The sequence below is a fragment of the Convolutriloba macropyga genome, chromosome 2 (genome assembly GCF_964194025.1).
Source record: "Convolutriloba macropyga chromosome 2, txConMacr16.3, whole genome shotgun sequence".
Taxonomy (NCBI): Eukaryota; Metazoa; Xenacoelomorpha; order Acoela; family Convolutidae; genus Convolutriloba; species Convolutriloba macropyga.
Window position 1 is genome coordinate 73,654,681 of NC_134469.1, and position 27,618 is coordinate 73,682,298.

At 38.3% G+C, this 27,618-nt stretch overlaps 1 protein-coding gene across 1 annotated transcript in view; it reads right to left on the minus strand.

The window, feature by feature from the left end:
- Positions 1 to 520: 520 nt before the first annotated feature.
- Positions 521 to 27,618, minus strand: part of LOC142334693 (pyridoxal-dependent decarboxylase domain-containing protein 1-like) — a 454,496-nt gene continuing 427,398 nt past the window's right edge. The window contains exons 5-6 of the mRNA XM_075382927.1: positions 10,232 to 11,143; positions 521 to 2,345 (exon numbers count right to left, since the gene is read on the minus strand). Of these exons, the coding sequence (XP_075239042.1) occupies positions 1,290 to 2,345; positions 10,232 to 11,143 (1,968 nt within the window). The 3' untranslated portion in view covers positions 521 to 1,289. The remainder of the gene's footprint in view (positions 2,346 to 10,231; positions 11,144 to 27,618) is intronic.

Genomic DNA, 27,618 nt, shown 5'->3' on the forward strand with positions numbered 1-27,618 from the left:
TGTGCCACCTCAGATTCCAATTCGGCAATTCCTTTATTTTTTTTGCAAAATTTTCTTCGATTAGGGTTTTCAAAAATTCTTTGGATGGTTCATCAAGACTCTCACTCTCATGCGATTTTTTCATCAGATCTCCCATGCCTCGCTGGCTCATCTTTAGAACTATTTATTAAATTTATCACAACAATTAGGCTAATGTTTATATGATGTTTAGATTGTTTAATTTCCTATTAATGCCCTATTAATAATTAGGCTAATGTTTAGATTGTTTAGTTTCCTATTAATGCCCTATAGATTCATCATAATCAATTGACTTCCTATTTTCAGAAATCAACGTTCAGAGAAGGTTCTGAGCACGAGGACGGTAAAGTATCAATTCGACGATAGACTTCACTTATTTTCATTTCGAAGAACGGCTTCTGCAAAATTATGTTGATCAAGCCAGCATCTTTCAAGGATGAAATTTGCCAGAATACGATTACCATAGCGCGAATTTCACTCGACCATACACTAAAAGCAAAAGTAAGTTTTGATGAATTTGTATTTAGTTTTTGATCAAGTTATGATGACAGCCCAATCAAAGAACTAAATTATTTTATCAAATAATTAGCACGAAAGATTTACATCATTTAAAACTGCCATTCAGTTAAGAGAGCAAAATCAGCGAAGCGATAGAAAATAGTAACTATAGCAAAATTTGATAATTTGCACTTGCAAGGCTACAAACTGTTCCAATCCAAACACACACCTGAAAGTGAGTACAATATCAATGTCAACAATGCCAACACTGATAAATATATCTGACCATTTTCAAAGATCAAATTCACTTTGTTTAGACTATTAACTTCACATTTCACATTAATAAATATACAGGAAACTAAAATTTCAATGTACAAAACTCAAATTGAGCAGTTGCTTAATGTGCTGGCATCAACACAGCCGGCCATCAAATATAATTAATTGGACTGAAAACTGTCTCTTCAGCCAAAATAACTTAAACTATTAATGAATTCATTTGGCGTGATTAAGTCACTTTTCAGTTCAGGATCATAAATGATCACTTTAGGTAAACTTCTTCCACAGAGTCTAGCACCGATACCAGTAGCACTTATAAAAGATTTGCTCAGCAACGTGAATATCAATAAAAACAAAGCAACTAATTGAAATAAAATTATTTTACAAGCCGCTCAGCGTTTGCATAAACTGTATTCAAAATCATACTCAATAAAATGGACAAAAATTAAAAGAGTTCACAAAATAGTGATAAATACTTATAATCTTTTCTATTAGGGCTAGAAATACTTGCTATTTTTGCCCATGAACCGTGGGGGCAACGTGTACTTCTTGGTCCCCTCGGAGGAAATAGCGGCGAATGTAGCAGCAGCAGCCACCGCATTAGCAGAGTTGTCCTCACCCCCTCCCCCTTCCCCTCCTGTGCCCAAACAGAGACTTGCACTAGTAGACGCGGCAGTGTGACTGTCAAGGGGAAGATTGCTACTCTCCTCCTCCTCCTCAACAGACGTAGATCTGAATATACTGTGGGCCGTCTCCCTATACATTGTGGTCCCGATAGACGGGACGCCAACTGAACCTGGTTGGCGACCTTGTTCCAAGACAGAAGATTGCGGCTGAGGTGGCTGCGGAGACTCACCATCACTCTCAGGTGCCACAGTGTTTGGCGGGGTCATAGGTGACGGACTTCGACTCAGACTCATTGCGTTGTTGCCATTCGTGGCGTTCGATACATTCGAATGATACAACATCTCAACACCCGCACCAATAGAAGCATTTGGATCCACTGGTGAATTGTAAACCGGCATGTCTCCGTTGTTGGTCGTCAAATAATCACGATTGACTTCCTGTTTTACATGTGCTGACACAACTTGTTCAACACCGTCAAAGTACACCGGAGTCAACTCTAACTTTCTCGGAGCCTCCACTTGATAGTTCCCGTTGAGAGACTGCATTGCTCCAATTTCATCTCCAAGAGGGCGGAAATCTTCCATCTTTAAATCGAAAGGCGGATGCAAATTGGTGAGACGCTGCAATGTTGGCTGATTATCATGGGATTGATACGTGTCAACATACCTCGGAACTCCATCAGGGTTAATCACTTCTCGCATCTTACTTAAGCCACTTCCATTAATGACGTTTCCATTTGCAGGCAGTAAAGAGTTCTCTGTGAGAAAGACTACTCTTGGCGCGCTTGATTCCACGTTTGCTCGGCTGTCAGTGTCGTTGTGAATTGGTTGCGGCACAGGGATGCTCGTTATCCGGTCAGTACATAGAAAACTGCCTCCTCCATTGACTGAATGTCCCATCTGTCGTATCAATAAGTTTTCTCTTCCCTAAACACATTCTATTCAAAAGCTGCCAAATATAGCACAATTGTTTCAATATTTTGCAACTTTATTTTTTAATGCAAAAATAAATACAAAAATGAGGAAAATAGCCTGCACAAGAATCCAGTCACAAGCTTAAAAGCATTTTAATTGACAGCTTGACCTCAAAACAAAAATTCAATCAAATTTAAAAAAATCAAAAAATCGACCACGAAACTTAAAAACGATTGCACAAAATCATTGCTAATTTGAATACAATTTCCACAATTATGTCCTCAGAATCACAAGTTGCAAAATCGCAATTTGAAATCATTGTCCTGCTAAAATTTACCCATTTAACTACGCGCAAGCTTAAAAAAATTTCATTATTCTAGGGAAGTACAAAAACCTTACAAAATTTTCCAAAATCCTAAACTGCAAATATCATTCTCTATGTTCTTGTGCATAAACCAAAAACTCAAAAATCAGATATGAAACAGTTCTAGTTTGAACACAACTTACATGAGTAAAGCTGTGAGTAAAGCCAATTGACGACCCACTTAAAAAGTACAATATTTTGGGCTCAAAAACTTTAAAAGACTTGAAAGACCACTAAGGCTAACTGATCGATTCCAATGAATCTTGATGTCCACTGTGCTTAACCCGTTTATCCCATTTTGAAAAGAAAGTTATCGAAAAAACATTCTTCACCTTACAAGAGAAGAGCACCAACACAACAGAATTTCTTTGACCAGTAGAAAATAGGCCAGCAAAAAATCGACTGAGAAGAACTGTTAGCGACATCCAAACGTGAGACATGTGATCATATTCAATAAATTAATATCAAGGAAAAAAACTCACAAAAGATTACACGCCGAGAAAAACCAAGCGGGGGAAATTAGGGAACAAACATTCAAAAATGTGTTAGGATTTCTAACAATAATACGTCCTAATAATTTTTTCAGCCTACAGAACCTCATGCGCGCAAAAAACACAGGTGAGTGGTTCCAAGCCCAGAGAACACTGGGTGCAGAGAAGACGAAAGCTGAAAGGTTTGATCCCGCCACTTCTCGGATCGTTGCAACCTGAACCACTCAGCTATACCGGTTTTGCTTTCTCAAATACTGTTGCCTCTATACAAGCAACAGACTTAATCAAGAAGTCAAATGTGACAAAATCACGAGAGCAAACGAATTTTCCACAGCAAAAACGGTCAAGCATTTTTTTTTGCAGAATAGACACACTTGTCAACAATAGTGGCTTCAAATTTTACTCGAGAGCAATTAAATCACTACCCTTGTTCAAACACTACTACAGAAAACATACACACAAATTTCCGGGAAATAGCCGCCATTGATTCCTACAACACCGTTTCGGATTGAAGGAACAGAAAAATAATACAAAAAATAAAACTTTTTTGCAAACAATTTCGATGGGATTTTGAAGTTCTGCAATCTCTTGTTTCTTCATGAGAGGCTGCCGGGGATAGTTTCAATGCTAAAAATCATTAAAGATGTTAACAAAGACTTATAATAGCAAAGTTCAAGTAGCGGGCATCTGTAATTCGACTTTGTGGGTTTAACTTGTTTCCATTTTGATTTCGTTTTTTCGAGCGACTGCTGTTTAAAAGAATTTTGAGCAGAATGATCGAAGAATGAAACTAGCCTGGACAAGACTATTTGAATTTCGTTCTTCGATACTGATTCTGTTCACTTTAGATTGCTTTGCTGAAACACTTTAAAAGTACTTTGAGCAGAATGAGACCAGTCTAGATAAGTCAAAGATTTTAAATAATATGTTGAAGGGCGACAAAATGTGGTAAAGTTGAACATATTTTCCTTCGATGAAGCGAAACATAACCGACTAACGTCGGAGCAAATTGCTTTCAAACGACCGGCTGGCTTCGTCAGTAGCAACCCGGCTTTATGAGGCTAGCTTTAGATTAATTGAAGGGGCGTAAAAAAGGAAATTTTTTTAAACTATACATTGATTGAGGAAATTTTGATTGATGTTTGTTGCAATTAAGTGGGAGTTGTTGGTTTAGTGAGACCAGCTTTAGCTTAATTGAAGGGCGTGAGGTGAGCGCAGCGGGGAGGGATGCACTTGGGAGAGGACTGGGGGGAGGGGGTTGGCAACGGTGGGAGGGGGATCATTGGCTGCCGGGGCCCTTACGGCCTGAACAATGTGGGGCGGCAAAGTGAGGGCGCTGGGGGACAATTTCTAAGAACCGCCCATCACACTAAGTATAAGTCTCCAAAACATAAGGGAGACTAGTGAACTGAAGGGCTCTTTTCTTTATCCCGTTTTTGAGGACGAAAAGTCAAATTTATCAGACGAAAAATTGGTCAAGCAAAAAATTGCATAAAAAAGACCAACAGGATTAATATAATTTCTACAAACTTCGGTTGAGAACAATTAAACAGAAGTCAAATTGAAGCATATACAAAAAATCACTCAAAAACCGAAAAAGTCCTCAAACACCTATTTTTCACTCAACTTCAAAATTCGTTGAAAAGAAAACCACGTCCACTCTACTTTTCGCTCCCTTTTCTACTTCAGCGTGACTAAAATCAGCTGAAGTAGAAAAAGTGTTAACAGATCAAGTGTGAACAGACCAAAAAAGTGTGAACAGATCAAAAAAACAGCAGGGCAAATTGAGATGCAAAATATAATCACTGCTAAAAATTTTACACAAGTTTTTACACTAAAGGCTAAACTTGATCTATGGACATAGACCGATTAACCTACACACAAACTTTGAAATTGAAATATCGGCCACTAAAATAACAAAACCTCGAAGTATGACAAAATTGAAAATTTATTAAAAGTTTCTAAATTTCGCGATATTAATATGATCCATACAATTTTTTTTCCTCAAAAATGTCCTGTAAACCAAAACAACAAGACCTAAAAAGGTAGCACATATAATTTTTAATGCGTAAAAAACTGACACACGAAGGATTCAAACGCGCGACTTCAGGGATAGGAGTCTGCTACATTCGCCTCTAAGCTTTGTTAGCTACTCCTTTAGAGTGGATTTGCTTTACGTAAGCAACACTTGACTTTGGAAAAAGAGCACCAGATATCAAGCGAAACATAGCCAGCTTATTACACGAAAAAAACGCCGTTTACTTTAACAGTTAGAGGGAAAAATAACTGATGATAGCCTAATTTCTCTAAAGGTCAGAAGTGTTCTAATTTGGTATGGAGTTTCATGAGATTTGATCATTCTCTAAATGGAAGGACAATAAGCTTAACACTAATAACAGTTAGCAATATACTCTTATGGAACACTAATAACTTAATACACTAAGACAAGTCTTTAAGCATACCCGGCAGATTGCCGAAAAAGCCGCCATTAATTCTCATAACCCCGATTGGGATTGAAAGAAGACTAAAATGAAAATATTGATTGTTGTACAGAAATATTTTTGAAATGCAAACTTTTTTATTTCTTTTTGCCGACATACTCCTGTTTCATAATGGGATGAAACACGGGTAGTGTCAATATCAAAAGGCATTAGAGACGTTAACTATAAATCTAAAAAAAACAAAGTTCAAGTAGCAGGTATCTAAACTTGGCCTTTATGGGTTCCTCCCATTTCTATTTTTGATTCAGTTTTTCGGTATTGACAGTTCATTTTAGATTGCTCTGCTGAGCAACTGCTGCATAAAAGCACTTTGAGAAGCATGAAAGAAGAGTGAGACTAGTCTATAGATGTCAAAAAAATATCACGCAAAATGTTGAACGAGCTGGGAACTAAGGCAAAGCGAAACAATTTTTATTAAAAAAAGGGCCAGTATATTAGCCGGCTGAGAAGATGAGGACGGCCATTAAACAATAAGTCTCAGTGACCTGGCTTTATTGATTAATAACGTTTCTTTTTATTTCAGCTTTTGACTTTGAACGTAGTGGGGTCAATTTGCTGCACGAATTCTGAACTCTATTCAGTTGAAACAGTGAGGTAAGTCAGAAAGGAACCGTGAAAGTGGTGACTTATATAAAACGAAAAACACGATCAAAAGGTAAGAAGAATTTAAAAAAGGAGAGCGCCTAAATAATAGCCGCTGAGAGGCTGACTGCGGCTATCAATCAAGAAGTCGAGTGAGAAAAAGACACAAAAGAGCTTAAGAATGTTCAACAACAAAAGCGCAAAACGGTCAAGCTGAAATTTTACAAAAAGACATGCACGTTTACAATACATACCTTAAATTTCTTTTGAGAGCAATTAAAGAGAGAGAACCCCAATAAAAATCAAACTCTTAATGAACCGCCATTCTTAGCACGAATTAATGTTTCCTGGACAGTTTTGAATAGCAAATTTAGATTAGAAACGACCACCAGGAGTAATACAATTGTCACAAATATCGGTTGAGAGCAATTAATTAAAGCAATAATAGCCTCGCCACTATTAAACATAGCCGGTATATAGCCGAAAAAGGCCGCCGTTGACGCGCTTGATGCACATTGGGATTGAAACAGAAAAAGAAGAGATAAATCGACCAAATTCTTTTTCTGTTTTTTTTTTCAGTGTTAAAAAGTCTTCTAATTCGAAGTGCAGTTTCAGTAGGATTCTAAAACTATACTTAAATCAGCTTGTAAACTGAAAGCTAATAAGCTTAATACCAATGTCAGCTAGCAAACTTTGATAACCTAATTCTCAATGACTTCATGGCCGGGCTTTACCGGTTTATCCCGTCTCTTTTCATTTTGCTCTTTTGACTTTGGCTGTATTCACTGTCTTGCGCAATTCATTGAGTGAATGGATTTAAAAACCATTCAGTTGAAACATTGAGTGAGGTAAGTCAGAAGTCAAACGTGAAAGTCGTGAATTATGTAAAACGAAAAACGTGATCAAAAGATAAAGCGAACTTAAAAAACATAGCAGGACAAGTATTGACATACAATTCAAAAAATTTTCATTGTCTATACAAAAACCTAGACCTAGAACGGACTATGAGTGAATTGGGAAAATCATATTTAAAATAGATTAAAAAAACAGAATCAATGTCAAAATGCCGCTCGTGAACAAGAAAAAACCACAAGCCAGAAACGGAAAAACAATAAAAATCAAAGTGAAATTGCCGCATGTGAACAAAAAACCACCAGCGAGAAAGCGCATTTTTGGTCAAACACCGTTTTCTCACTCTACTTTAATACTAGAGCAAAAAAATTTCCCGTCGCAAAACCATTCGCTTTTTGGCTCCACTTCCTGTTTCGGCGTGACCAAAATCAGTACTCCAAATTGAATTCAAAAATCAGGAAAATGTATGAACAGATCTTGAAAAAAGACAGTGCCCCAATACAATTCAAATTTTTTGGATTGTAAAAAGGAGAGAGCTTAAATAATAGCCGCTTGAGAGGCTGACGTCGACTATTAATAAACATAAACCGACTAACGTCGGAAAAATTGCTGTCGAACGACAGGCGGTGCAATTTAATTCTGGGGTTATAGCCTAGAAAATTTTTTATGGGTGCGAAAACATCAGCTAAAGTTAGGGTTCGAACCGCGACCTCTGAGTCAAATTCCTTCAACTCGACAGAGGTATTAACCCCTCGTATACCACGACCTTCTCTTCATCTCTCTATCAATCGGTTGTGTTTGAACAACAAACATTATTTCGGAGTGAGAGAAAACATAGCCGGCAGATTGCCGAAAATAGCCGCGATAGACGCTTTTGGCCTTCCAAGAATTACAAAACAACTAATGAAACAAGATAGACAGATCAAACACCAGTCCTTTAATAGACCACTAGACTTTTTGGGTTAGATTCGGACTGTCATTTTTATGACACATACGGTCTATACTCAAGACTAATACTCAAGAATTAGGGCGTATAGGTTTGGCACTACTTAGATGCACACTATTGATCTTTAATTAGTAAATGTTTATATAATCTAAAGTTCCATAAGTGAGTTCAGAAGTCATTTTTCATTGAGGTAAGTCAAGCAATTGACCTAAAAGCAGAAATGACGTCACGCATACAAATTTTAACTGCAAAGCAGTAGAAGTCACTGAAGTCATTGAAAAAGTTGATTCCAAGAATAAGATAAAACAAAAATCTGTTAGACGAAGTAAAAACAAACATAGTAGAACAAGTCCTGACGTACAGTTCAAAAAATTTCCATTGACTAAACAAACAAAGACCTAGAACCGGCTATGAGTGAATTGGGAAAACAAATTTAAAAAAACATAAAAACAAAAAAACCAGAAAATTAATGTCAAAATAACGCATATGAAAATCACTAGAGATACTTGGAAATTTGGTTCAAACAGCAAATTAGGCCTAGAATGAAATATGAATGCATTGCGAATACATTTAGAAAAAACATTAGATCCGAAAAGTTGAAAAAAACATAAATCAAGTTAAATTGCCGCATGTGAACAAAAAACCACTACCGAGAGAGCGAATTTTTGTTCAAACACCGTTTTCTCACTCTACTTTAAAATTAGAGCTAAAACATTCACGCCGCAAAACCACTCGCTTTTTCGCTCCACTTCCTGTTTCGGCGTGACCAAAATCACATTTCCAATTTGACTTCAAAAATCATGAAAATGTGTCAACATCAAAAAAATGACAGTGCCCCAATACAATTCAAAATCTTTGAAATTTAAAACATAGCCGGTATATAGCCGGAATAGCTGCGAAAGAATAGACCTGCGTGCCGTATAATAGAGGTAGAAACAGACATCTAAATTAAAAAACTGACGCCAATCAAAAAGCTAGGTAAAAAACATTCAACGATAAATTAATAAAGCTTGTTAAAAATCATCCCGCAGAAACCTCTTATTAGGGACCTTCACTGCAAATATGAGTTCCTTTGACCTTAAACAGATTCAAATTGAACTTAAGTTTAAAAGTGCAAAAGTCATTTTTTTGAGTGAGGTAAGTTACTTGTTATCAAAATCTAATCCCGCAAAATTAATCAACTTTTGCTTAAGAGAGTGAGAAATGACGTCACGCGCGCAAACGCCGTTAGTGAGAGGAAGAAGTCATTCAGAAAATTTGACTTTTTCAGCTTTGCTGTGTGAACAAATGTAAAACGAAAAAGAGCGTCAGACAACGAAATAAAAAACATAGCAGGACAAGTCCTGACGCACAATTCAAAGAAGTTCCATTGACTAAACAAAAAATAGACCTAGAACGGACTATGAGTGAATTGGGAAAACCATTTCCAAAAAAATTCAGATCAAAAAAATAAAAAAACAGAAACTCAATGTAAAAATGCCGCATGTGAACAAAAAAACCATTAGCGAGAAATGGAAATTTGGTTCAAACAAAAAACTAGGTCAAGAATGAACTACGAATGGATTGGGAAAACCACTTAGAAAAAAATCTGATCCAAAAAATCGAAAAACAGTAAGAAATCAAAGTGAAATTGCCGCATGTGAACAAAAGACCACTACCGAGAAAGCGAATTTTTGTTCAAACACAGTTTTATCAGTCTACTTTAAAATTAAAGCGATAAACATTCACGCCGCAAAACCAATCGCTTTTTCGCTCCGATCCTGTTTCGGCGTGACCAACATCCCCACTCCAATTTGACTTCAAAAATCATGAAAATATGAGAACAGATCTTAAAAAAAGACAGCGCCCCAATACAATTCAAATTCTTTGAATTGTAAAAAACCAAGAGCACCGCAATATAGCTCCGCTCAGCTTAAAGCTTCGCAGCTATAAAAATTAGGAGCTTATTAATAGCCGCCTGGAATTTCTGACGCGGCTATTAATCACTCAAAAATCAAGAAATAGTGCGTGAAAGCCACTTGAGAAGTCAAAGATTATTCTAGAAGAAAAGCGCAAAGAAAAACGGTCGAGAGAAAAATTTGCATAAAAAGACACACACCTTAACAATAATTCTTCTCATTCGAGAGCAATTAAAAGGATATCTCACTGAGAAAGTAACTAACAAGTTCATTTGTTGACTTCTGGACAATCTTTTCGTAACTTCCTCGGGAATTCACTTGTCTGTCATCTGAAACTGCATTGAATTTTCTGTACTGTCCGTCATTCAAAATAATTTCATGATTATTTGCACAGAGATAGCTCGACCCTTGATCAGCGGTTCGCTTCCTATTTGCCACATTGGGAGGCTCGGTGGCACTCAAATTAAAATTGGACGGAAGAAGGCTTCCCAGAGGCGCCAGGGAGCCAGAACTGGTGGTCTTGGGTGAAGAGCCATTTTGACTACCGACAACATTTATTTCATTTTTCTGCTCGGGTAACACGTCACGTAAACTTGGTTGCCAATTGGTTACAGTAGGTGCCAGAGAAAGTGTAAGTCTGGGTTGGAGAAGGGCATTAGAAGTCCTTTCAATTCCACTAGAATCGCGAATGTCTGTTTTGTGCAAGAGATTGGTATTTGGGAGCTGGTGGGTGACCCTGGGCACAATATTCAACGGGACACATTTGAGTCCAAGAGTGTTCTGGTTTTGAATGGTCCCAACCAGCAAGTTGTTCTCAGTTGAAATGACGGAGTTGGAGAGAGAAGACGATGCCACCCCGGAGGAAGCAGCGGGGGAGGAGGCATCGTTAGAGACAGAGGTGAGATAGACACATTGAGAGAAAGGCAGTTTTTGAGAGTCACTCGATACGACAGAATTGAAGTTGTGAGGCAACTCAAGTGTCACAGAGGAGCTTGTTGCACTAGATTGAAGGCTGCTGTTTGTTAACGGACGATGGTGCACTGGTGGCGATGATCCTTGGTTAGTTGAGAAACTCGTCTGTATAGGCGACAATTTCACATCAGGAGCACCGGTAGGAGTTACTTGGTTTGCGTACGTTGGAATCTGACTGAATAGATCCTTTCGTGTTGTTACCACCTGTAGTAAATCAAATGCTTTCAGAAAACCCGCTTACTCCATCATTGCAAAAACCTGAACAGTAAAATATGTTACTTTTGTTTAGGATAAATGCCTATCCATACGACTCCTATATTCTCCTTCAAACACTCAAAAATAAATCGAAAACTCAAATATAACCATAACGTTGACATCACTTTGATAATCTATGCAGTGACGAGCAGGTGATAACACGTGCAGTTCCCCTTCACGAAGAACTTAAATTTTTTCTATGAGCAGCTACTAATATATCGCTTGAAAAAAATCTTTAAACATAGCTATTTAGTGTCTCGCTATTTGTGTAATCTAGAGTTAAAGAGAGTAACAAAATAATTGAAAAAATTTGTTACCAAATGAATTTTTTTTTCCATATGAAAATCTCAGTATGAGAACAATCACCAATAATAATCTGCCGAAAAAAATCAATCCAATCTCCAGTTAACTCTGCCATTCTGTAGTGATCGTATGGCCTTAAAAATGGCAATGCACCTGCACTATGGACACCATCATAATTTATTTATACATACACGGCAGATTGCCGGAAAAAAGCGGCCACTGATTCCCATAACCCCAATTGGGATTGCAAGACCCAAAAAAATGGAAAAGATTATTTCACTTTCTTGTAAGACATATTCTTCTTACTTAATTAGAGGACACAGGGACTAGCATCAATACCAATAAGCATTAGAGATAGTAACTGTAACCTATAAGAACAAACTTCAAGTAGCTGGCATCAAAAATTGGGCTTTACGGTTTTATCCCGCTTCTATTTTTCATTTCGTTTTGTTAATGCATCTGTTAACTCTAGATTGCTTTGCTGAGAAACAGCTTACATTGAGCAGAATGAGCGAACAATGCAACAGGCCTGAAAAAAGTCAAAAATAACTCACGCAAAATGTCAAAAAAGCAGCAAAATGAGGTAAAGCGAAACTACTTTTTATTCGACGAAGTGAAAAACATGTCAGGACAAGTCCGGAAACACAATCCAACGAATTGAATAAAAAGATGAGAACTCATGTACCAAAACAGCAGATCAATTGGACGATGCCAGACAAAAAGACAATTTCGAAATTTGAGAAACCAAAATAATCAAACAAACTTAACAAAATCATCATCATTGCTAAAACTCTTGAATCTTTTAACCTGAGGGCTGAATACGATGCAATTGAATATACTCATTCAATCACGCACAAACCTTGAAATAGATTTACTTGCCACTAAAGGTAGATAATCTCGGGAAAAATGATAAATGTTTTGAAAACTGCATAAAACTTACAGAAAGTTTCTAAATTTCGCTGATAAATGTTCCAAATCAATTTTTTGTCAGCGGAGTTCTGTCATAAACCCGTCTGCAAGACTTGAAATTGAGTTGGCAAGACTTGAAATTAAGTTGGTAAGACTTGAAATTAAGTTGGCAAGACTTTAAAAAAATTATGTTGACCAGTAAAGATCATTAAACTCCAAACGACAAAAAACTCGAAAAGTTTAAACATTGCAAAAATTCGAATTATTAATATCTTCAGAACCAGTTTTATTATCTTTAGCGACTATCCAAAATCCCTATTTCAAGCCATACATAGTATCACTGGCTCATAAAGGTCCATAAACTTGAACATGATATCAATTCTCAGAAAATTAAAAAAAATCTAAGTCTTATCGAAAAAATGCTAAAACTCGTGGTATTAAAAGATTGCTAATAATCCCATTACCTCTATCAGATATGCAGTAAATTATTATCCAGAACTGGAGCAGTTTCCTGGGCCCCTGCAGCCGGAAAATTCAAAAAACTGCCAAAATATGAATTTTCAGAAATAAGAAAAGCTGTTGTTTTTAATATTAAGAAAATTTGCAATATTAAAATCGAGAAAAACATTCCATTACCACTTCAAACTATGCAGTAGCCTGTCTCAAACCCAAGAAGAAGTTTCTTGTCCCTTGAGGCTAGAGAAACAAAAAATTAAAATTTTTGACAAAAATTTACAAAAAAAAGCAAATTTTATCAGAAAAAACTGCTAAAATTCTTGATGTTAAAATCTTGAAAACCATTCTATTACTACTAGAAATTATGCATCAATCAATTATTAAACCATAGAGGAGGTTCCTTGACAACTACGGCTCAAAAACTTAAATGACAAAAATTTTCGAAAAACCTAGTAAAAAAAATTATCACAAATTTAAGTAAATTAGCAAAATCTTTTCAAAATTGTAAAATTAGTATAACTTTGCGTGATTATGGTTGGAGTACCAAAACATATCGCTCTTAAAACGTAAAAAGTAATAAAAAGTAATTATTTCTAGCAAAAGACTTATCAACTTTTACAAACCTCAATTTTAGACTGGTCCAACAAGAAAATTTATCAAAAAAAAAATATTCAACCAGTTTTCGTTTCATGAGACCGACGATAAATGTTACTTATAGGGACCGCATGAAACATCATACAAACAGTAAGGAGCAATTAAATCAAAAAAGAAAACAGAAACGCGCTCAAAAGTATCCTCCGACACAGGGTCCATACTCAGTTGAACAAACACAACAAGGTACACATTCACCAAAGATAGCAGAAGCATAACAATGTTGATAACCGCTGTCCCAAATTTCAAGTAGCACCGCATGACGTAAGACACATTTTCAACTGCAGTAAGAACACCACGGACCTGAAAGTGATTGACCTGTGCAAAGACCAGTTGAGGTATCCAACTGTCAAAATTACCTGTGATTTGCAGCTCTGTGCGACAGCTTCGAAAACAAGAATGACAAGTAACCGCAAACTGCAACATTTTGGGCTCAAGATCTCTAAATGACCTTTTAACTTTGAATTGGGGCCTTCCCAGTAACTTCGCCACTCTAAGCAATTGAAGGACTACAACACGCGGCTAAGTGCCTCTAATGAAAGTTGTTGGCCGCTGAGTTTTACTTGTTTATCCCGTTTCGGAAGCTCAAAGTCTTGAAAAAAGGTAACATCTTACAGGAACACAGAGCACCAATACCGTCCAATTCTTGGATTGTAAAAACATCGCAGGAAAAGTCTTGAATTACAATCCAAAGAAGTGAATGACAAATTTGAAAACTCCCCAATTGACTAACAGACAAATTGTATAACAAAAGCCAAAAAATATTTTTTTTACATAATTTGAGAATTATCAAATCAAAACAGAACTTGAATTGCAAATACTCTTGAAATGAATTTAGGAAAACTGTTGCATCGTTTTTCTGTATATATTCAGAACTTGAGTTGTAGATACGAGGTACAATAACTAAAATAACAGATGTTCCAAAAAACAAAACAAGGGCAATTCACAGATTCCTTTCCGGTACAAACAAAGAGCTTATGCGAAAACATAAGCATGAGTCAAACAGAGGACAGAAACTCATCCAAATCCAGAAAAACAATGCAAAATTACAAAAGGCGCTAAAATGCCTTCAGAAAAGCTTCTGTAAAGCTGACATCTTTTCATTACCACAGATCTGACCTTCAAAAAGTTTTGTCGCCCACTTAAACTAAAAACTTGAAAAAGTACAAAAAACTTTAAAAACTTGAAATTCGGAAAATTTTTTTAAGTAGCATGAACTAATGATATCCAGATCGTCAAAATCAATCGATTCACTCATTTTCAAGCCGTAAAAACGTTTCTTTGGCCAAGGAAATTGAAAACAACGAAATGACAAAAAATGAAGAACTTAAAGAATTAGCGAAAACTGCTTCGACTCTAGTGCTAAAGTTGGCATGAGCGACAAAAAGATACCAAATAAATTCGCATAAAAAGACATTTCGCATATAACAAAAGTCAATAAACTATGATCGACATTTAAAAAACCAAACTAACAAAAAACTTCAAGAAAATTGGAAAAAAAGTACGACAAATTGATAGGCTGAGGGCGGCTATTAACAATAGCAAGTATCTTATTTCTGCGTAATCACAGCGAAGCAGTATTAGGCGTTTCATTCAGCAGTGCATTAACAGCAGCCCATTCTCAGCTGTCATTTTCTGGTGTTTACCACATTTCAGCCTATTCGTTTTGTGAGCATGCATGCACCTTTTCGCTTACTATGGTCACTTTTTTGCGTCTGACTCAGGCTATGGTCAACCTCAAGCTCTGATTAGGTGAGAGCTCATCCTCAGACAGAGGTCTTTAGGGGATCGCAATATCGACCATTGACGTGTCAATCGCACACCTTACCTCTTGGCAATCAAGCTATTTCCCAATTTTATGTCTCGTTTTCCGAAAACATCCATTCTTTCGTTTCAAGTTTTAAAATCTTCATTTCATTTCTGTTTTCCAAAAATTTGACTTAAATTTTCACACAAGCAGACGAACTCGGGTTTTAATATTGAGACCTCAAACTACGTAACTCACCAGCACTGTGAAGAAAATCCATTCATTGGCTCTGCTAGTCAGTTTTAGATCTATTTTGCGGAGAAATTCGAACAAGAAATCAGAAAACGCATGCCCTATTTTGTCCTCAAAATTTATATACAAATTCTTCGTTTCTCAATAAATTTGGATTTTTCTCAACGATTCCATTTACATAACCAAACATTAAAGCAAGACTTGTTTACTGATATATCTGATATCTTATTTTTTATGACAGTTTACTAATAGAAAAGTTTTAAGCGATACCTGAAATAATAATACGAGATTTAAAAATCTTTTTCGACAGCAGCTGTAAAACCCAATGAAGCTGTTGGCAGAAATCAATACCAATTTTTAAAATAGCTGGCTGATCGCCAGAAAATAGCTACAATAGCTTCATAAACATGTTGTCTCAAAAAGCCAATAGAATAAACGAGACCTAAAAAATGAAAAGCAAATAATTACTGCAGCTTGTCGTGATGTAAGGTAAAGCTGCCCTCAAAGAACAAGCAATTGGATTGAGATATCCCAACACATCAGGCACATAACCGAAAATTAGCCGCCGGATTCCCATATCGCCGATTGGGATAGAAACCAGAACACACAAAATTTGATTGATCTACAATAAACCTTTATTACTTGCTATTTTTATTGCAATTCGTAGTTAGGCATTACTGAGAGCATACAAGGACTAATTTCAATAATACACATTAGAATAGGTAACTAAGAGTAATTACAACGTTCAAATACCGGGCATCTAAAACTGGGATCCAAGGCTTTATACGGTTTCTATTCTTGACTTCGTTCTTGGATAATAACTCGGTTCATTTTAGATTGCTTCAGAAGCATTTTCCAGAATAAGCGAAGAAAGAAACTAGCCACGAGATCTTATGCAAATGGTTGACCCAGCTTTGAAATCAGGTAAAGCAATAACAAGTTTTTAATTCCAATCAAAAGAAAAAAAAATCTAATGACCAGAATATTTTTTTCACAACAGAGCACATGAACCTACAAACAAAAGATCTTTAAAAAGAAATATTTTCCTTATTTTTGACGTCAAAAAATAAAACACGTGATTATATACTGAACTCGGTAAGCATACCATACTACAAAACGTTAAAAAACACAAAGACAAATTACCAATTAACATTGGAATAAAAAAAATTTAGTACCACTTCCGAAACAAGTACTGTTAAAAGAAAATTATTAGCTGCAAAAACCTTAAGTGGATCAACTTTTGTTGCAATAGAAGACCGAAGAAATCGATATTAAAAGAAAACACTAAACAAAAAAGAGGCCAACATAAACCAACACAATATTTTACTGAAAAAGTGAAAGCTTCTTAGTGAAAAAAATTGTTTTCACTCGTGAAAACAATTATTAATCAATTGAAAGGGTGAATAGGTTCACTTTTGTCTTATTAAAAACCTTGTGATAAGTCGTTACTGAAACTATATGCCAAGTTGACAAAAAGAACAGCAAATGCGCGAGAAAAGCATCAACAAAGTTACCAAAAACTATTAGCTATCAATTTAAAACATTATATAAGTTCATTTATGCTTCAAAAAAACCAATAGGACCTGCCACTAGGGAGACAACAAACACTAACAACGAAAACAAGCAAACTTGGAAAATTCACTGGCATTGTAGAAAAACAAAGTGTAGAAAAATGTCTTTAGTTGTCATCAGCAAACATTAAATAGGTTCAGTTGTTTTTCAATAAAAAAACAATGGAACCGGTCATTAAAGTCATTAAGGCGATAAGATATGAAAAAAAGAATAAAATAACAGACTAACGTCGGGCGAACTGCTCTCAAACGACCGCCAAGCGATTGGCTTCGTCAGTAGCTAGCCACAGTTTAGTGAGGCTAGCTTTAGCTTGATTCGACTCTGCAATTTTAGTTTATTAGCCTTGTAAGTAAATCAAAGAAAAAAAACTAATATTGCAAAATTTAAAAGAAAAATTTCCAAATTTCGCAGTGAACAAAAAAATGTTCGAAATCATTTTTTGTCTCTGGAGGTCTGTCAAGTAACCCTTCTGCAAAAATTAAAAAGTTTGGTTGGGCAGTAATGATCGTTAAATTCAGAAAAGGACAAACATTCAAAAAAATTTTGAAAACAATCGCAGACTTTAAAATCTTGCTAAATTTCAAAAAAATAAAATCTTCAAAACCATTTCATTGTCCAACAGACTATAGAGTATCCCTATTTCAAGCTTTAAATAGTTTCACCTGCTCATAAAGATACATAAACTAAAAACAAGATAATTATTTTCTGAAAATTGAAAAAAGTTAAATTTTATCAAAAAATTGCTGGAGCTGGAGTCATTGAAAATTGATAAGCATTCCATTAACTCTAGAAACTATGCAGCAGCTTATTATCAAATATTGGAGGAAGTACTTAGGACCCTGGTGGCGGAAAAAACAAAAAAAAATCAAAAAAGTTCAAAAAACTTGTAAAGAAAAACTTGTGGATTCAAAATTGCAAATATTTTCAGAAAATTGCTGAAATTCGTGATATTGAAATCTGAAGAATATTCCATCACGCCTAGAAACCATGCAGTAACCTATTATCAAACCCTAGAGCAGGTTATGTGGCTCTTGAGGCTGGATAAACCTAAAAAATGACAATAAATTTCCATGGCCTAAAAAATTTCCAGTAATTTATTATCAAAGCCTAACGGAGGTTTTCTGACTCTGAGGCTGAGAAAACTTGCATAATGACAATAACTGTAAAAAAAATTGAAAAACTTTCAAGATTTATCAGAAAATTGCTAAAATTTGTGATATTAAAAAATTGAAAACTGTTCCATGGGGAAAAAAATTTTTCAGTAATTCATTTAAAAACCTTGAGCAGATTTTCTGGCCCCTGCGTCTGCAAAGACGTGAAAAATGAAGAATGTCAAAAAAATTTGCACGTTTTCAAAAAAAAGCCAAAAGCTGTGATGTTGAAATTTCCAAACCCGTCTACTACCACTAGAAACTATGAAATAAAATACCATCAAAACATAGAGGTTCCTTGACACCTAGAGCTAATAAAACTCGAAAATTGACAAAACCTTTCAGAGCTTGAAAAAATTGTTAAAATTAGAATAAATTTGCGTTTTTAACCAACGATGGCTCGTCCGTAGCTAGCCACAAGGGGGGATACAGTGGGGGCTGATGAGGGAGAGGGGTGGGGTGGGTGCAACAGCGCGGTGGGGCGATAGTGGTCGCCGCCCTAGGGGAGCTAAACCTATGAGCCTCCCTTCACACAACAAGTACAAGCCTCCAAATCGGTCTGAGCTGAAACCAAGCTGAAAGACTCTAACAGCACTTAATGACCGCTGGGCGCTACCTGTTCAGCAGTTTTTTAGGCCGAATGGCTCACGAAAAATCGGCTAAGCGAAAAATCGCATTAAAATCGCATTAAATTACTAATATAAATGCTACAGAATTTGTTTCCCAGCAAATAAAAACCAACAAGAGCCAGGCATAAAAAGCAAAGACAAAACATCGCCAAAAACCGAGGAACATGCAAATGCAATTCCGTTTTTATTACCATTCACTAGAAAAAGGAGTTCAGACAGAAGTCAAAATGCTCACGTGGAAAAAAAATTTAAATGACCACTCCAATTAGACCTCTCATTTACCAAAAAAATTGAGAAATCTTTCAAACAAATCCGCTCGTCAAAACAATTCACGCGGATTGAGAAACAGGTCTGTAACAATACCAAGGCCTGATAAAACATAAAACACACCAGGGAGGTGAACCAGCCAGCTCATGGGTCGGGCAACACTGGGGTGGGTGGTGGCAACAGCACAGTGGGGGGGGGGGTTAAGAATGGGGGTGTCTTCAAGCTAAGAAACTCCCTTCACACCATAAGTAAAAGTCTCCAAATCGGTCTGAGCTGAAACCAAGCTGAAAGGCTCTAACAGCACTTAATGACCGCTGGGCGCTACCTGTTCACCAGTTTTTTAGGCCGAATGGGTCAGACGAAAAATCGGCCGAGCGAAAAATAGCATTAAAATCGCATTAAATTACTAATATAATTGATACAAACTTCTTTTGAAGAGCAATAAAACATATCCGATTAACGTCGGGCTAATTGCTCTCAAACGACTGGCGAGCAGTTGGGGATTAGGGAAGCATCAGTTTGTGTGAGACGCGACAAGGGGATCAAGCGATAGGGGATAAAGTGATGTGGGGTAAGGTTTTTGTAGAGCCAAAGAGAAGGGGGGCCAAATACCCGGATTGGAGGAGGGTGGACGGTTGATGCACTACCAGTTTATCCCATTTCGGAAGACGAAGAGTCAAATTTGTCAGACCAATATTCCGTCACGCAAAAAATTGCATAAAAAGACTACAGGTCTTATATAGTTGACACAAAATCCGTTTCCGAGCAAATAAAAACCAATAAGAGCCAGGCATAAAAAGCTAAAATAAAAAATCGCCAAAAACCGAGGCACATAAAAATGCAATTCCGTTTTTATCACCATTCACAAGAAAAAGGAGTTCAGACAGGCGTCAAAACGCTCACGTGGATAAAAAACTATAATAACCACTCCAATTAGACCTCTCATTTACCAAAAAATTGAGAAAAACCTTTCAAACAAATCCGATCGTCAACACAATTCACGCGGATTGAAAAACAGGTCTGCAACAATACCTAGGCCTGATAAAACACACAAGGGAGGTGAACTAGCCAGCTCATGGGTCGGGCAACACTGGGGTGGGTGGTGACAACAGCACAGTGGGGGGGGGGGTTAAGAATGGGGGTGTCTTCAACCTAAGAAACTCCCTTCACACCATACAGAAAAGTCTTCAAAGAGTTTGAGCTGAAAGGCTCTAAGAGCACTTAATGCCCGCTGGACACTACCTGTTAACCCGTTTTTCAGGACAAATGGGTCAGACGAAAAAGTGCATTAAAAAGGACCAACAATAATTGCTACAAACTTCGTTTGAGAGCAGTAAAACATATCCGGCTAACGTCTGGCGAATTGCTCTCAAATGACTGGCGAGCAGTTGGGGATAATGGATGCATCAGTTTGTGTGAGCCGAGACAAGGGGGTCAATCGATAGGGGATCAAGTGTTATGGGGTAGGGTTATTGTAAGGCCGAAGAGAAGGGGGACCAAATCGCCGGATTGAAGGAGGCTGGACGGTTGATGCACTACCTGATTATCACGTTCCTGAAGACGAGAAGTCAAATGGGTCATCCGAACATTTCGTCACGCGAAAAATTGCATAAAAAGACTACAGGTCTAATATAATTGCTACAGAATTCGTTTCCGAGCAAATCAAAACTAAGGGCAAGGCACATAAAGCAAAATTAAGAAAATCGCCAAAAAACGAGGAACATAAAAATGCAATTCCGTTTTTATTACCATTCACGAGAAAAAGGAGTGCAGATAGAAGTCAAAATGCTCACGTGGATAAAAAACTAAAATGACCACTCGAATTAGACCTCTCATTTAGCAAAAAAAAATGAGAAAAATCTTTCAAACAAATCCGCTCGTCAAAACAATTCACGCGGATTGAAAAACAGGTCTGCAACAATACCAAGGCCTGATAAAACACATAAAACACACAAGGGAGGTGAACCAGCCGGCTCATGGGTCGGTCAACACTGGGGTGGGTGGTGGCAACAGCACGGTGGGGGGTTAAGAATGGGGGCGTCTTCAACCTAAGAAACGCCCTTCACACCAAACATAAAAGTCTCCAAAACAGTTTGAGCTGAAAGGCTCTAAGAGCACTTAATGCCCGCTGGACACTGCCTTTTTATCCCGTTTCGGAAGACGAAGAGTCAAATTTGTCAGACAAATATTCCGTCACGCAAAAAATTGCATAAAAAGATAACAGGTCTTATATAGTTGACACAAAATTCGTTTCCGAGCAAATAAAAACCAATAAGAGCCAGGCATAAAAAGCTAAACTAAAAAATCGCCAAAAACCGAGGCACATAAAAATGCAATTCCGTTTTTATCACCATTCACAAGAAAAAGGAGTTCAGACAGGCGTCAAAACGCTCACGTGGATAAAAAAACTAAAATGACCACTCCAATTAGACCTCTCATTTACCAAAAAAATTGAGAAAAACCTTTCAAAAAAATCCGATCGTCAACACAATTCACGAAGATTGAAAAACAGGTCTGCAACAATACCTAGGCCTGATAAAACTCATAACTCACAAGGGGGGTGCACCGGTCGGCTGATGGGTGGGTCAACACTGGGGTGGGGGGTGGCAACAGCACGGTGGGGGGTTAAGAATGGGGGTGTCTTCAACCTAAGAAACGCCATTCACACCATACAAAAAAGACTCCAAAACAGTTTGAGCTGAAAGGCTCTAAGAGCACTTAATGCCCGCTGGACACTACCTGCTAACCCGTTTTTCAGGACGAATGGGTCAGACGAAAAAGTGCATTAAAAAAGACCGACGATAATTGCTACAAACTTTGTTTGAGAGCAGTAAACATATCCAACTAACATCGGGCGAATTGCTCTCAAACGACTGGTGAGCAGTTGGGGCTTAGGGATGCATCAGTTTGTGTCAGCCGAGACAAGGGGATCAAGCGATAGAGGATAAAGTAATGTGGGGTAAGGTTTTTGTAGAGCCAAAGAGAAGGGGGCCAAATAACCGGATTGGAGGAGGGTGGACGGTTGATGCACTACCAGTTTATCCCATTTCGGAAGACGAAGAGTCAAATTTGTCAGACCAATATTCCGTCACGCAAAAAACTGCATCAAAAGACTACAGGTCTTATATAATTGACAAAATTCGTTTCCGAGCAAATAAAAACCAACAAGAGCCAGGCATAAAAAGCAAAAACAAAACATCGGCAAAAACCGAGGAACATGCAAATTCAATTTCGTTTTTATTACCATTCACAAGAAAAAGGAGTTCAGACAGGCGTCAAAACGCTCACAAGGATTAAAAAAAACTTAAATGACTACTCCAATTAGACCTCTCATTTACAAAAAATGGAGAAAAACCTTTCAAACAAATCCGATCGTCAACACAATTCACGCGGATTGAAAAACAGGTCTGCAACAATACCTAGGCCTGATAAAACTCACAAGGGGGTGCACCGGCCAGCTGATGGGCGGGGCAACACTGGGGTGGGGGTGGCAACAGCACGGTGGGGGGGGGGGGGTTAATAATTGGGGTGTCTTCAACCTAAGAAACGCCCTTCACATCATAAGTAAAAGTCTTCAAAACGGTTTGAGCTGAAACAGAGCTGAAAGGCTCTAAGAGCACTTAATGCCCGCTGGACACTACCTGTTTATCCCGTTTCGGAAGACGAAGAGTCAAATTTGTCAGACAAATATTCTGTCACGCAAAAAAATGCATAAAAAGACTACAGGTCTTATATAGTTGACACAAAATTCGTTTCCGAGCAAATAAAAACCAATAAGAGCCAGGCATAAAAAGCTAAAATAAAAAACCGCCGAAAACCGAGGCACATAAAAATGCAATTCCGTTTTCATCACCATTCACAAGAAAAAGTTCAGACAGGCGTCAAAACGCTCACGTGGATAAAAAAACTATAATGACCACTCCAATTAGACCTCTCATTTACCAAAAAAAATTGAGAAAAACCTTTCAAACAAATCCGATCGTCAACACAATTCACGCGAATTGAAAAACAGGTCTGCAACAATACCTAGGCCTGATAAAACTCATAAAACTCACAGGGGGGTGCACCAGTCGGCTGATGGGTGGGTCAGCACTGGGGTGGGGGTGGCAACAGCACGGTGGGAAGTTAAGAATGGGGGTGTCTTCAACCTAAGAAACGCCCTTCACACCATACAAAAAAGTCTCCAAAACAGTTTGAGCTGAAAGGCTCTAAGAGCACTTAATGCCCGCTGGACACTACCTGTTTACCCGTTTTTAGGACAAATGGTTCAGACGAAAAAGTGCATTAAAAAAGACCGGCGATAATTGCTACAAACTTCGTTTGAGAGCAGTAAAGCATATCCGACTAACGTCTGGCGAATTGCTCTCAAACGACTAGCGAGCAGTTGGGGATTAGGAAAGGATCAGTTTGTGTGAGCCGAGACAAGGGGATCAAGCGATAGAGGATAAAGTAATGTGGGGTAAGGTTTTTGTAGAGCCAAAGAGAAGGGTGCCAAATACCCGGATTGGAGGAGGGTGGACGGTTGATGCACTACCAGTTTATCCCATTTCGGAAGACGAAGAGTCAAATTTGTCAGACCAATATTCCGTCACGCAAAAAACTGCATCAAAAGACTACAGGTCTTATATAATTGACACAAAATTCGTTTCCGAGCAAAAACCAATTAGAGCCAGGCATAAAAAGCAAAAACAAAACATCGCCAAAAACCGAGGAACATGCAAGTGCAATTCCGTTTTTATTACCATTCACGAGAAAAAGGAGTTTAGACAGAAGTCAAAATGCTCACGTGGATATAAAATTAAAATGACCACTCCAATTAGACCTCTCATTTACCAAAGAAAATGAGAAAAATCTTTCAAACAAATCCGCTCGTCAAAACAATTCACGCGGATTGAAAAACAGGTCTGCAACAATACCTAGGCCTGATAAAACTCATAAAACTCACAAGGGGGTGCACCGGCCAGCTGATGGGCGGGGCAACACTGGGGTGGGGGTGGCAATAGCACGGTGGGGGGGTTAATAATTGGGGTGTCTTCAACCTAAGAAACGCCCTTCACAACATAAGTAAAAGTCTTCAAAACGGTTTGAGCTGAAACAGAGCTGAAAGGCTCTAAGAGCACTTAATGCCCGCTGGACACTACCTGTTTATCCCGTTTCGGAAGACGAAGAGTCAAATTTGTCAGACAAATATTCTGTCACGCAAAAAAATGCATAAAAAGACTACAGGTCTTATATAGTTGACACAAAATTCGTTTCCGAGCAAATAAAAACCAATAAGAGCCAGGCATAAAAAGCTAAAATAAAAAACCGCCGAAAACCGAGGCACATAAAAATGCAATTCCGTTTTCATCACCATTCACAAGAAAAAGGAGTTCAGACAGGCGTCAAAACGCTCACGTGGATAAAAAAAACTATAATGACCACTCCAATTAGACCTCTCATTTACCAAAAAAATTGAGAAAAACCTTTCAAACAAATCCGATCGTCAACACAATTCACGCGGATTGAAAAACAGGTCTGCAACAATACCAAGGCCTGATAAAACTCATAAAACTCACAGGGGGGTGCACCAGTCGGCTGATGGGTGGGTCAACACTGGGGTGGGGGTGGCAACAGCACGGTGGGAAGTTAAGAATGGGGGTGTCTTCAACCTAAGAAACGCCCTTCACACCATACAAAAAAGTCTCCAAAACAGTTTGAGCTGAAAGGCTCTAAGAGCACTTAATGCCCGCTGGACACTACCTGTTTACCCGTTTTTAGGACAAATGGTTCAGACGAAAAAGTGCATTAAAAAAGACCGGCGATAATTGCTACAAACTTCGTTTGAGAGCAGTAAAGCATATCCGACTAACGTCTGGCGAATTGCTCTCAAACGACTGGCGAGCAGTTGGGGATTAGGAAAGGATCAGTTTGTGTGAGCCGAGACAAGGGGATCAAGCGATAGAGGATAAAGTAATGTGGGGTAAGGTTTTTGTAGAGCCAAAGAGAAGGGTGCCAAATACCCGGATTGGAGGAGGGTGGACGGTTGATGCACTACCAGTTTATCCCATTTCCGAAGACGAAGAGTCAAATTTGTCAGACCAATATTCCGTCACGCAAAAAACTGCATCAAAAGACTACAGGTCTTACATAATTGACACAAAATTCGTTTCCGAGCAAAAACCAACTAGAGCCAGGCATAAAAAGCAAAAACAAAACATCGCCAAAAACCGAGGAACATGCAAGTGCAATTCCGTTTTTATTACCATTCACGAGAAAAAGGAGTTTAGACAGAAGTCAAAATGCTCACGTGGATAAAAAATTAAAATGAACACTCCAATTAGACCTCTCATTTACCAAAAAAATTGAGAAATCTTTCAAACAAATCCGCTCGTCAAAACAATTCACGCGGATTGAGAAACAGGTCTGCAACAATAACAAGGCCTGATAAAACATAAAACACACAAGGGAGGTGAACCAGCCAGCTCATGGGTCGGGCAACACTGGGGTGGGTGGTGGCAACAGCACAGTGGGGGGGGGGTTAAGAATGGGGGTGTCTTCAACCTAAGAAACTCCCTTCACACCATACAGAAAAGTCTTCAAAAGAATTTGAGCTGAAAGGCTCTAAGAGCACTTAATGCCCGCTGGACACTACCTGTTAACCCGTTTTTCAGGACAAATGGGTCAGACGAAAAAGTGCATTAAAAAGGACCGACGATAACTGCTACAAACTTCGTTTGAGAGCAGTAAAACATATCCGGCTAACGTCTGGCGAATTGCTCTCAAACGACTGGCGAGCAGTTGGGGATTAGGGAAGCATCAGTTTGTGTGAGACGCGACAAGGGGATCAAGCGATAGGGGATAAAGTGATGTGGGGTAAGGTTTTTGTAGAGCCAAAGAGAAGGGGGCCAAATACCCGGATTGGAGGAGGGTGGACGGTTGATGCACTACCAGTTTATCCCATTTCGGAAGACGAAGAGTCAAATTTGTCAGACCAATATTCCGTCACGCAAAAAACTGCATCAAAAGACTACAGGTCTTATATAATTGACACAAAAATCGTTTCCGAGCAAAAACCAACTAGAGCCAGGCATAAAAATCAAAAACAAAACATCGCCAAAAACCGAGGAACATGCAAGTGCAATTCCGTTTTTATTACCATTCACGAGAAAAAGGAGTTTAGACAGAAGTCAAAATGCTCACGTGGATAAAAAATTAAAATGACCACTCCAATTAGACCTCTCATTTACCAAAAAAATTGAGAAATCTTTCAAACAAATCCGCTCGTCAAAACAATTCACGCGGATTGAGAAACAGGTCTGTAACAATACCAAGGCCTGATAAAACATAAAACACACCAGGGAGGTGAACCAGCCAGCTCATGGGTCGGGCAACACTGGGGTGGGTGGTGGCAACAGCACAGTGGGGGGGGGGGGTTAAGAATGGGGGTGTCTTCAAGCTAAGAAACTCCCTTCACACCATACAGAAAAGTCTTCAAAAGAGTTTGAGCTGAAAGGCTCTAAGAGCACTTAATGCCCGCTGGACACTACCTGTTAACCCGTTTTTCAGGACAAATGGGTCAGACGAAAAAGTGCATTAAAAAGGACCGACGATAATTGCCACAAACTTCGTTTGAAAGCAGTAAAACATATCCGGCTAACGTCTGGCGAATTGCTCTCAAACGACTGGCGAGCAGTTGGGGATTAGGGAAGCATCAGTTTGTGTGAGACGCGACAAGGGGATCAAGCGATAGGGGATAAAGTGATGTGGGGTAAGGTTTTTGTAGAGCCAAAGAGAAGGGGGGCCAAATACCCGGATTGGAGGAGGGTGGACGGTTGATGCACTACCAGTTTATCCCATTTCGGAAGACGAAGAGTCAAATTTGTCAGACCAATATTCCGTCACGCAAAAAATTGCATAAAAAGACTACAGGTCTTATATAGTTGACACAAAATCCGTTTCCGAGCAAATAAAAACCAATAAGAGCCAGGCATAAAAAGCTAAAATAAAAAATCGCCAAAAACCGAGGCACATAAAAATGCATTTCCGTTTTTATCACCATTCACAAGAAAAAGGAGTTCAGACAGGCGTCAAAACGCTCACATGGATAAAAAACTAAAATGACCACTCTAATTAGACCTCTTATTAACCAAAAAAATTGAGAAAAACCTTTCAAACAAATCCGATCTTCAACACAATTCACGCGGATTGAAAAACAGGTCTGCAACAATACCTAGGCCTGATAAAACTCATAAAAATCACAAGGGGGTGCACTTGTGGGCTGATGGGTGGGGCAACACGGGTGGGGGTGGCAACAGCAGGGTTGGGGTTAAGAATGGGGGTGTCTTCAACCTAAGAAACGCCCTTCACACCATACAAAAATGTCTCCAAAACAGTTTGAGCTGAAAGGCTCTAAGAGCACTTAATGCCCGCTGGACACTACCTGTTTACCCGTTATTTAGGACAAATGGTTCAGACGAACAAGTGCATTAAAAAGACCGGCGATAA